We start from the raw sequence: 11,957 nt of genomic DNA, 5'->3' as shown, positions 1-11,957 counted from the left end.
TATATACGGGCTAGAAGATAAAACCACACTTGATGAGAAAATATTCTAAGTGATTTGTTTGAAGCACCAGGTATCTATGTTCCCCTGACGTGGGACTTTGAACACACGGGATTTTGAACACCACGGGACTTTGAACACCACGGGAACAGCCCCTCTGAGGGGAGGACGGGGCTTCCTTGCAGCCCGTGGCCTCATGGCACGAGACAGGAGAAACAGGCTTGTCTCTCCTGCTCTCATTAAGGACTGAGGGGACCCATGAGTGACTCCACCCCCTCCACCTCTCAGCCGGGGAGAAGTCACCTTGGTGACACGTTCTGTCCTAACCATTCTAGCAGGCGGAGAAGGAGAGGCCTGGCCCCAGCATTACAGGGTGAGGTGTACATGGTAAAGAAGGGGCACAGTTTGGATTAGGCCATGGGCTGCCCCCATCCGGAAGCGTGAGCAGCGTTGGGGGGGCGGTGGAGAGAGCAGTGATTGGGCCTCTGCCCCACCTTGTCCCTGGCCGAGCAGGCAGAGTAGGGGACATGGATGGGGTACACTGCATGTCACTGGTGATGTCCCCCAGTTTGGCCCCACAGCAGGCTGGCTTGCTGGCTCCTTGCCGGCTGCCCCAGCCACAGGACCCGAGAAATAAACGGGATGCTCCGAGCCACTGCATCAGCGTTAGATGTAAGCCATCCCCAGAGCTTGGTGTACTTCCTGGGTCCGTTGGGGCAGTGCGGTCTTGCCAGTCCTGACGGCCCACATGGGCTCAGAGGCCAGGACGACCTTGCTCTGGTCCTTCACGTTATCCACAGCGACCTTCTCGGTGACACCAGCTTCCCTCCCATGTAGCTCCTCCCCAGTGCAGGCGATCACTCCCAGTCCCTCTGCAAGGCTGTGGGCCACTTTCTGTTCCATCAGCTCACCTGACTCGCCCAGGACTGATCACCCTCTGCAGCAGCTCTGTGCAGCCACAGCAGTCTTGGGATCCCTGCCAGGGGCAAAGTCCGTGTGACAGTGGGGGGTGCACAGACCACCTCAGTGTCTGCCCCAGTTTCACACCCTTCAGAGTGAGGATGAGTTCCCCTAGCCTCTTCTTACAGTGCTCCCCACAACAAAGAACTTCCTGAGGGAGCCAAGGCACTGGAACCCACACACCGAAGGTCAGCATCACCCCCCACCTCCCAGAGATTTTTAGCGTACTGTAATTTGACTCTACAGTTTTAGAAGAATAGATCTTATGGACAAAAAGAACAGAAAAAAAATCTTAAACTCTACTCAGCAATCATTTTGAAGGTTGTTTTGTGGATTTTGTTACTCTGAGGCTGTTGTTACCCAGCCTCATATGAATAGAGTGTATGAATATGGGTATCAGATACTCCATTCAGGAGAAGAGATACACAATTAGGTTGAGTAAAACTCCTATAAGCTTGAATCAATAAGATGAGCTCGTGATATATTTTGTCTTTAAAACATACACACAGTGCCAGTGTCACTTTCCTGGTTTCGATACTGTACTACAGCTATGTAGGAAGTAGCCACTCAGGGGTGGGGGTCAGGGGGGAGTTGTGTGAAAGGCATACAAGACCCCTCTTGCTACTTCCTGTGAGTCTGTAACTATTTCAAAATAAGCTTGAAATGTAAAAAAGGGAAATCAAAAAATTCAGTTCATACTTGAATATGTTGCAATGGGCCAAATGGGGGGTCAAGGTGGCCTGAGAGGGTGCGGGAAGTACCCGAGATGTGAAATTCATCAAACCGTTCACAACAAAGGATTCCTGGTGTCTCTGAGTCCTTCCCCACGGATATGATTGCAAGTATTTGGGGAAAATCCCAAAAGCCAAGAAGATCCTTTTACAGAAGGGTCCAAACATTCAAAATTCCATTCTTTTTCCATGCCATCTTGTGGGGTCAGTAAGAGGTGGAGGAGTTAACTGTCCATTGTGCAGGTGGGGAAATGAGGCTCCGAGTAATGAAGACACTGAATGTGAGCCACACAGAATGGCGAGTAGGTCCAGGGTTGGTGTCTCAGACCACTCAGTCAAAGAATTTCAGTTTTACAGTAGATTCCAGGGGGCATCTAGGCCCTGGTTCCTCCCCAGGTGTACATCAAAATCACTTGAGGATTTCTTTTTAATACAGAGATGGGAGGGGGGCCTTCCCTGATATGTATTCGACTGGCCTAGGATCAGGCCTAGTTAACATTATTCTTAAAACCTCCCTAGATGCTTCTAGGGTACAGTAAGGGTTGAGATCCAATAATCTATTCCAAGTCACTTGTTTATCACTTGAGGAAACTGAGGTCATCGAGGTGAAGTGGCTTATATCAGCTGGTCACTCACTCAGGGAGCTGGTCGTAGACTCCCAGAAATGGACTCATAGTCTAGTGCTGAAATTTCATTTTCTGTAAGTTTCGTTTTCTCCAGTTCTTGATTTCTTTCCTAACTGAACACACACATACACACACACACACACACACACGCACACAGAGGTACGCATGCGTGTGTACTTTATTGGCTATTTCCTCTCTGCTTTGTTTAGTGTCACTCATGGGCAAGACTCTGAATTACCTATTCACTCTGAGTCGGCGCTCATTCGAACTGGAACCATTGCCAAATTCACAGTGATCACAAGATACACATTCTTTCTGCTTGTTTACAATCTATTTAGTGCATTTGGAAAATTACAAACTAATTGCTTTTCTCCACAAGAACTCCAAAGACACTTTTCTACCGCCAAAAAGAGAGCTTTTCTAATGCATGTAGTTCAGCGTTTGCTTATGGCCTGAGCATTTATCAGAACACATGGATAAATGTGTCTTATGTATTGAGAAATTTTTACTTGTGCAGAACTTTCTGGCGAGTTCAGGATGCTTCCATGGAGGCTTATATTACTGGTGAGAGCTGAGATGGGAGATGAGCTGGGCACTCTGTTGTCAAACCACAAAATCTTGCTCTTACCTCCTGTCCAAGTGATCAGGGATTAAGAGGCATTCTTGGTATTTGGTCCATTTCCTTCATTCGTGAACCAGGTGGCTTGTTTATTTCTGTCAGGCTGAAACCAATAGTAACCACCAGAATCCTGATCACTTCAAAATAAGAGTAGGTTTTTATATTTTACAGTAGATTCCTTCTATATTTAGGAGGCTAACTGAAACTGGGGCTACTACCTCCCTCAATTCTTCCAGAATCCAGCTACCAACCTCCATGACAGGCAACGATGGCCTGAAGCTCTCCTTTAGGGTACAAGACAGATCTGGTTCCAGACAATGCTGCTAAGTGTTTGCACCACTAGGAACACCCCTCAGTAAGATCCCAGGTTCACAGCCATTGGTACTCTGATTTCGTACAATTCTGTACTCACCTGCAAACTCCACAAGACCCTGCACATGGTCCTTGCCCCTTGACTCTTGATGGTAAAGCTGCGGACAAAAGACATCATCAGAACTTTCCATCTCTTACTTCAGTTCTCTATTTCTCTCATTAACCACTTGAGATTCTTCTCTTTCAATAAGCTTCTTCTGTTTTTATTTTCAGGCCACAGGAAAAAACATGGCTGACAATGGTACTCAAATATATATGCTACAGGTCCAACACTTCCAAGATCCAGCTTTCTAGGGAAGCAAGTCTAATTGTCTCCTCTTAACAAATTTCTTTTTTTTTAATTAATGATTTTATTTATTTATTTTTCTTTCTTTATTATTTCAATTTAAATCCAAGTTAGTTAACATATAGTGTAATAATGATTTTAGGAGAATTCAGTGATTCATCACTTACATATAACACCCAGTGCTCATCCCAAGTGTCCGCCTTAATGTCCATCCCCCATTTAGCCCCTCCCCCTACCCACCCACCTCCCCTCCAGCAACCCTCAGTTTGTTCTCTGTATTTAAGAGTCTCTTATGGCTTCCATCCCTCTCTGTTTTTATCTGATTTTTTCCTCCCTTCATCAGATGAACATATGTTCATCTGTTGTGTATCTTAAATTCCACACATGAATGAAATCATATGATATTTGTCTCTCTCTGCCTGACTCATTTTGCTTAGCATAATGGCCCCCTAGTTCCCTCCATGTTGTTGCAAATAGCAAGATTTCATTCTTTTTGATCACCAAGTGATACTTCATCATATATATATATATATATATATATATATATATATATATATATACATATATATACATATACATACATATATATGTATATATATGTATATACATATATATATATACATGCATACATACACACCACACCTTCTTTATCCATTCATCAGTCGATTAACATTGGGCTCTTTCCATAATTTGGCTATTGTCAGGGGCGCCTGGGTGGCGCAGTCGGTTAAGCGTCCGACTTCAGCCAGGTCACGATCTCGCGGTCCGTGAGTTCGAGCCCCGCGTCAGGCTCTGGGCTGATGGCTCGGAGCCTGGAGCCTGTTTCCGATTCTGTGTCTCCCTCTCTCTCTGCCCCTCCCCCGTTCATGCTCTGTCTCTCTCTGTCCCAAAAATAAATAAAAAACATAATTTGGCTATTGTCAATAGTGCTGCTCTAAACATTGGGGTGCATGTGCCCCTTGGAATCAGCATTTTTGTAACCTTTGGATAAATACCTAGTAGTGCTTTTTCTGGGTTGAAGGGTAGTTCTATTTTTAGTTTTTTGAGGAATCTCCATACTGTTTTCCAGAGTGGCTGCACCAGTTTGCATTCCCACCAACAGTGCAACAGTGTTCCCCTTTCTGTGAATTCTTGCCAACATCTGTTGTTTCCTGAGTTGTTCATTTTAGCCACTCTGACCTGTGTGAGATGGTATCTCATTGTGGTTTTGATTCGTATTTCCCTGATGATGAGTGGTATTGAGTGTCTTTTCATGTGTCTGTTAGCCATCTAGATGTCTTCTTTGGAAAAGTGTCTACTCACGTCTTTTGCCCATTTCTTTGCTAGATAGATTATTTGCTTTTTGGGTGTTGAGTTTGATAAGTTCTTTATAGATTTTGGATACTAACCCTTTATCTGATATGTCATTTACAAATCTCTTCTCCCATTCCATTGGCTGCCTTTTAGTTTTGCTGATTGTTTCCTTCGCTGTGCAGAAACTTTATTTTGATGAAGTTCCAATGGTTCATTTCTGCTTTTGTTTCCCTTGCCTCCAGAGACGTGTCAAGTAAGAAGTTGCTATAGCCAAAGTTCCTCTTAACAAATTTCAAGCTGAGGCTGCAAAACAAAACCAAAAAAAAAAGAGTTCCATTTCCCTAATGGAGCTCCATTTTGTGACCCTTAGCAATCATAACTCCATTTTATAACTCTGTTCACATCTCCTCCTTTTGATCAAGATCTTTCTTCAGAAAGCATTGATGATCAATAAATTTTCAAAAACATTGATGAATAATTTTATGTTTTGGGTCCTTCATCTCAGGAAGGTTCATTTCTGGTATGTCATGTCCCACTGAGGAGAGAAACAGGTGTAGGCAGGAGTTGTTGACCTAAGGACAATGGCTACATTTGAGCAACAGGGAGCCTCAGGGAAATGGATCTTAGGCATTGTCCTCAGTCATATCTGTCAGTTGAGGAAAGATGTCAGGAGGGAAGGTTTGGTCAATCATTTCTAGTCTCTGAGCTATCGTCACAACATTTTAGGAAGAAACAACAAAAAGAAATAGGAAATGCTGGGAATGCAAGCTGGTGCAGCCACTCTGGCTGCTATTTTGTCTATAGCTTATCACTTGGAAAAATTATCAAAAGGCTTTGCTCAACCTACTTTTTAAATTCATTCCCTTGCCTGACCCTCACTTACAAGCATGTGGACAAGTTGATAAAGGTTGGAATAACCAGGCTCCTAGGTCTGACTGACTACATGGAATTCTTTCACAAATCTTAGCAGGTCTTCAAAGGCACTGGGAAAGTCCTCGGTAATGGCTTACAGTTCTTAGTCCGAGAAGCATAAGGAACTGATGAAGTCTCAGAGCCTCCTTCCTTAGATCTAACTGGGAAAGGATGCCTGCAGGATCTACATGAACGCCCAGGCTGTCATTATAGAAGGGCAGTCCAACTCATCTAGGATGTGTACATGGAGAGTAGGAGACAGAGGGTGGGAAGAAGGGGTGGGGAAGGGGTGGGAACAGCAGGGGTGGGGGCAGAACAGAGGAGGAGGGGCAAGGGGTTGAGAGGCATCAGCTATTTCTTCTATTCTTGAGAGCCTCTTAGAAGGGTCTGAATTAACTGCTGGGAATGTAGACTTAGCTCCTGAAGGGAAGCAAACTTTCCAGTGTTTCTTTTGGAATCTCCGTTTAAAATAAGCCCCCCACTCATTTTGTTCGGTTTTATAACTCCTTTTCAGTCTATGCACGCAAGTAACCTCAGTTTGGACTATCAGAAGTGCCCCATGTTGGCCAATAAGGCTTTAAATCATCGTGGGGAATGCGAGTCTAACAGGCAAACATTTTTCAGCAAGAAGAGCCGTCTTCCTTACACATAAATCCTGCAGGAGCTCTGGCAGGGGGCTGGTTATCAAGAGTCCCCTTAGGAGAATGATCTCCCCAAACAGAGTATTCATCAAGAAGCTGAAACCCAACTCTTGCACTCAAAATGAGTGAAAACAGAATCCTCTCTTCAGAAATGAGAGAGGACAGAAGCCAGCAGCAGAGGACACCCAAACAAGGGAGGTTTGGGCCCAGGAGGACTTCCCACCAAGAACAAGGTTGCCAGGGGAGACGGTGGAAAACAATGGCATCCTGCAGGTACTTCACAGGTGCCCACTGCGGCTTGGAACAGAAGCCAGTTGCTCCGGACCCCACTTCTCTGACACCATGGAATGTCAACGGATCTCAGACTGTGTCTGTAAAAACAAGCAATGCGTTTATCTGGGGTCTTGGGATTGCAGTTGGGAAGATAGATTCGAGAGGGATCAAACAACTGGGGGAAGAAATTAGGAGTTTCTAAAGGCAAAAACCACAAGTTGTTTTAAAAGAATAATGATTGATTCTGACAACATGTGAGCTATCTGATACATAGAAATGTTCCAGAAATGGTTCTGTGGTTAAGGCCCAGGTTCTAGAGTTCAGTCTCCATCCAGGGGCAGACATGCACAAACTCCATTTTCCTAAAGATCTCCCAGCTCCCTTTTGGGACCGCCAGCAAGTCTCCAAGTCCATCTCAGGACTCCCTGTTCACACTCATCTCAACATGGAGCTTTCCCAGGACTAAATGAACTGTGTCTGGGGATAAATTTGCTTTGCGGGAGCGGCTGGAGAACCCCCACTCTATGACGTGTATCGGGAGGGTGGGACAGTTTCCAGTGAAAGGTAGAAAGAAACAGGGACTTGGCAGACAGCACCAACAGGAGCCTCACCCCAGTTTCAGCACTTTTCTCGTCTCCCTGTTATCACAGACACCCTGAGCACAGAACGTGACGTGGGCCAGGATGAGGGATGCCAAGCCTGGTGCCGTGGGCGCCTCCAGAACTGGACAGGGCCCTGAGCAGCTACGAGAGTCACGTCTGCTGAGTAAGGACACTTTAGACGACTACCGTAGAGGGCATTAAAAATACTGTCATTAAGGCCTAACGTGTTCTGTCTGAAGTCTCAAGATGCTAGCACATACACTTTCTCCGTTCTAATGAACAAAGAAGAGGTTACAAGCTCTTACTGCCATTGGCCATTCTCAGGAAGGGTATGCAAAAAACAAAGCAGAGAAGAACTGGTAAAACACAGCCTCTCAGACAACAGTGGCAGATTTGGGTCAAAACTCCAGCTTGGAGAGATGCAGAATTTTATGCCACGAAAGGGAGGCTTTCTATTTCCAGATGAGCAAACGAAGGCACAGATCTGGGGCAAGAGTGTGCCAAGGTCCCGCAGCCAACTTCCCCAGGCCTCCCTGGCTCCAGGGTCCACGGACCCTACGTGCCTGGCACTCCACACTCCCAGCTCTGCACAAGGCCACGCGGAGCCTGAGAGAGGACTTAGCACATCGGTGAAACTGCTTTTCCTCGGCCTCTTCTCAGTCAGTTTCCAGACAGACCAAAGAAAGCAATCCTGGTTTTGTTTTCCCCAAGCAGGAACTCTGCTCACTAGTTTCGCTTTCCACTTTCAGTTTCCATCTCGGTTTCCAGTCTAACTTGCCAACAACACGCCCACAGGTTACGTCATGAACTGTTCATCTTTCTCATATAGCCCTGTGGTGGGGCTCACATCCTGAAACCCCAGTCTCCTGGCTGGATCTCAGAAGAGCCCACAGCTAAACAAGGCCCTGCAGAACTGGCAGCCATGAGGTAAGGACTTCTCTGCTTCTCTGCCTGTCAGTCTAAAGTTCTAGAAAAAAAGGCTAATCAATACTATCTCAAAAGACTGATTTCAGTGATGTTGAGTTTCCTTACTCTTCCAGGTGAGCGTCTGCTTGGAGACTGAGTGTCCTTAGTTCAGGCTTTTTCTTTTCTTTTTTTTTTCTTTTTTTTTAGCATCACCCCGAGGAAGCTTACCTCATAACAAAGCCCAAAGAAGCAGAGGGATGTGGGAAAAGAGTTTTGCAGGGAGGGAGAAAATGATCCACGTCTCTGAAATTCTCTTCCCCAAACTCCCGTCTGTCTGACCGAGGGAGGGAATGGACAGTTTGTCTGGAAAGGGACACTGCTTTCTGCTGGCTCCTCACCTGGGGAAAAGGACCCCCACAGCCGTGTGAGCCACAGTCCTGGGCTCTCCCCAGATGTCTTGAGGAAAATATTGTGGGCAAATGGTGGCAGAAGCTCACTGTCTAGGGAGCAAGGCCCTCCTCTGTAGACTTCTGGTCTCACTCTCTGTGCTGCTGGGCTCCTACGTCAGGCCTTCTCAACGTCCCTGCATTTAAGATTAGCAGATGACCCTCTCTCCTGGGGAAGCCTCTGGTCTGCAGATACCCTCCTGTCGGTGGGGCTGGACTGCAGTTGTGGCCTCATGTGGGAATTTCTATGCTGTCCAAACTGAATCTTGAGTTAAGTAACCCTTAATATCAACAGATTTTTAAAAAATTAATTGATACTGACTTGCACATTTCCCCTCGGTGCTCCAGTGGGCAAAATTTTCAAGGGGCAAAAGTTCCAGAAAGTGCATAATTACAGGCCTATGATCAACCCTCCTCCCAGGTCCATTGACAGAGGGGGTTGTCACTGACAGGGAAAATAATAATGATAATAAAGTAGCTATCGCTTCCTGAATGCTTATAAAGTGCCAGCCTGGCTTCTAAAATTATTATGTAAATTATGGGGCGCCTGGGTGGTTCAGTCAGTTAAGCATCCCACTCTTGGTTTTGGCACAGGTCATGATCTCACAGCTTGGTGGGTTTGAGTCCCACGTCAGGCTCTGTGCTGACAATGCGAAGCCTGCTTGGGATTCTCTCCCCAACCCCCTCACTCTCTGCCCCTCCACCACTTGTGCTGTCTCTGTGTCTCTCAAAATAAAGAAACTTTAAACAATTTAAATTATGATGTAAATTATATTTAATTATTTAAAAAACCCTCAAAAGACACCTACGAAGCAGGTACTCATATCACCCTGATTTTGCAATAATGAATCTTAGATTTAGAAACATTAAGATCACACAGATAGTAAGTGATAGAGCTGGGACATGAGCCAGAGTCTCTATTCAGTGATACCCAATTTGACCTCTACACCCATGCTTCTTAAAGTGTACCAGTGGAAGGTTTGTGAGACTATTTCGGATGGCACTCCAATTGGTGTTTATGTTTTAATGTTTTGTTTATTTCAACATGTACTAACGAAAAATACATACATCATTTGAAGAATTTCTGTTCAGGTTACTAGTACAATGTTTCATTGTGATAAGATACATGTGTGATAAAATTACCATTTTAACTATTTTTTAAGTATGCAATTTTGTGGTATTTCGTGCATTCACAGTGATGTCCACCCATCACCAGTATCCACTTCAAGAACATCTTCCTCACCTGAGGGGAAATCCCGTACCCCTTAAGCAGTCACTCTCCACTCATCCTTCACCCCAGGCCATGGCAACCATTAATCTGCTTTCTCTCTATGTATTTGCCCCCTGTGGATATTTCTTTTTTTTTGTAAGATTTAAAATTTTTTAATGTTTATTTATTTGGGGTGGGGGGGGAGAGCACGGGGGGAGGAGCCGAGAGAGAGAGGGAGACACAGAATCCAAAGCAGACTCCAGGCTCTGAGCTGTCAGCACAGAGCCCTATGCAGGGCTCGAACCCGCGAACAGGGAGATCATGACCTGAGCAGAAGTCGGATGCTTAACCCACTGAGGCACCCAGGCACCCCCCATTGTGGATATTTCACAAACAAAGAAGCATACAATAAGTGGCTCTTTGTGACTGCCTTATTTCACTTAGCACAATGTCTTTAAGGTTTACCCATGTTGTAGCAGGTGACAGAATGTCCTTCCCTTTTAAGGCTGAATAATATGCCACTGTATGTATTTACCACTTTGTTTAGCGGTTCATCCGTCTATGGACATTTAGGATGCTTCCACCTTTTGACTATTGTGAACAATGCCTGCTAGGAATAGAAGTATGCAAATCGTGTTTGAGTCTCTGCTTTTACTAATTTTGGGTACATACCCAGAAGTGACACTGCTGAATCACATGGCCGTTCTATTTCATTTTCTGAGGAATCATCACCATTTTCCACAGCAACTGTCCCAGTTTACATTCCCACTAGTAATTCCTCCACATCCTCGCCAACACGTGGCTTTTGTTTTCCGTTTTGTTGAGGGTAGCCATCCTAATGGGTGTGAAGTGGTGCCTTGTGTTTTCGATTTGCATCTCACTAATGATGGGTGATGTTGAGCATCTTTTCATGTGCTTCCTGGCCATCTGTGTGTCTTCTTTGGAGAAATATCTGTTTTAAGTCCTTTGGCCATTTTGTAGTCACCTGTTTTTTTGTTGTTGTTGAGTCATGAGAGTTGTTTATATAGTCTGGATATTAATCTCTTATCAGATATGTGATTTGCAAATAATCTCTCCCATTTTAGGAGTTGCCTTCTCATTCTGTCAGTAGTGCCCTTTGATGCACAAACGTTTCTAATTTTGATGAAAATCCAATTCACCTCTGTTTACTTATGTTGCCTATGCTTTCAGTGTCCTATCCAAGACTGCCAAATCCAATGTCATAAAGTTTTTTCCTATTTTCTTCTAAGATTTTTGTAATTTTGATCCATCTTGAGTTCATTTTTTATATGTATACAGTGTAAGATAAGGGCCCACTTTCATTCTTTTGCAAGTGGATATCCAGCTCTCCTGGCACCATTTGTTGAAACATGTTTCCCCATTAAGTGGTCTTGGTACATGTTTCAAAACTCATTTGGCCATTGTTATGACCATCGTTATGGCCATGTTATGGAATTGTGAACCCCTACCATCTCCCCAGATTTATATGTTGAAGCCCTGACCCCCAGTGTGACTGTATTTAGAGATAGGGCCTGTAAGGAAGTACTAAGGGTTAAATAAGGCCATAAGGGTGGGCCCTTAATCTGAAAGGGCTGATATCCTTGACAGAAGAAGTGCATGTAGACGAAAGGTCACATGTGGACTCCAGTAACAGAGCCCTTCTCAGGAAACAAATCAGTGGGCACCTTGATTTGGGACTCCCAGCCTCCAAAACTGGGAGAAAAGAAATATCTGCAATATCTGTTGGTGAAGCCACCCCGTCTGTGGTACCTCATCATGATAGCCTGAAATGACCATTGCAACCATATATGTAAGTGTTTATTTCTGGGCCCTCCATTTTGTTCCACTGCTCCAGGTGTCTGTTTTTATGCCCATCCCACACCGTTTTGATTGGGGTAGCTTTGTAGTAAGTTTTGAAATCCGAAAGTGTGAGACCTCCAATTTTGTTCTTTTTTAAGATCGTTTTGGTTATTCGAGATCTCTTGAGATTCCATACGAATTTTAGGATGGATTTTTCTATTTCTGTAAAAAACATGTCATTGGGATTTTGATAGGGATTGCACTGAATCTGTAGATTGCTTTG

General features: G+C 44.7%; 1 protein-coding gene and 1 pseudogene across 2 annotated transcripts in view; one reads left to right on the top strand and one right to left on the bottom strand.

The window, feature by feature from the left end:
• The window catches only part of LOC131493682 (interferon-induced protein with tetratricopeptide repeats 1-like), a 39,533-nt gene that overhangs the window by 24,122 nt on the left and 3,454 nt on the right, over positions 1 to 11,957 (top strand). The window contains exon 1 of one of the 2 annotated variants that reach the window (XM_058698328.1): positions 7,608 to 8,239. The exons of the other annotated variant lie outside the window; for it this stretch is intronic. Coding sequence (XP_058554311.1) covers positions 8,235 to 8,239 — 5 coding nt within the window. The 5' untranslated portion in view covers positions 7,608 to 8,234. Of the gene's footprint in view, positions 1 to 7,607; positions 8,240 to 11,957 lie in introns of those variants that run through there. 2 annotated transcript variants of the gene reach the window in all.
• On the bottom strand, positions 114 to 3,622 carry LOC131493687 (triosephosphate isomerase-like; annotated as a pseudogene).

The sequence above is a fragment of the Neofelis nebulosa genome, chromosome 13 (genome assembly GCF_028018385.1).
Source record: "Neofelis nebulosa isolate mNeoNeb1 chromosome 13, mNeoNeb1.pri, whole genome shotgun sequence".
NCBI lineage: Eukaryota > Metazoa > Chordata > Mammalia > Carnivora > Felidae > Neofelis > Neofelis nebulosa.
Note: the sequence above shows the minus strand (reverse complement) of the source record. Positions and strands in the feature narration are given on the sequence as shown.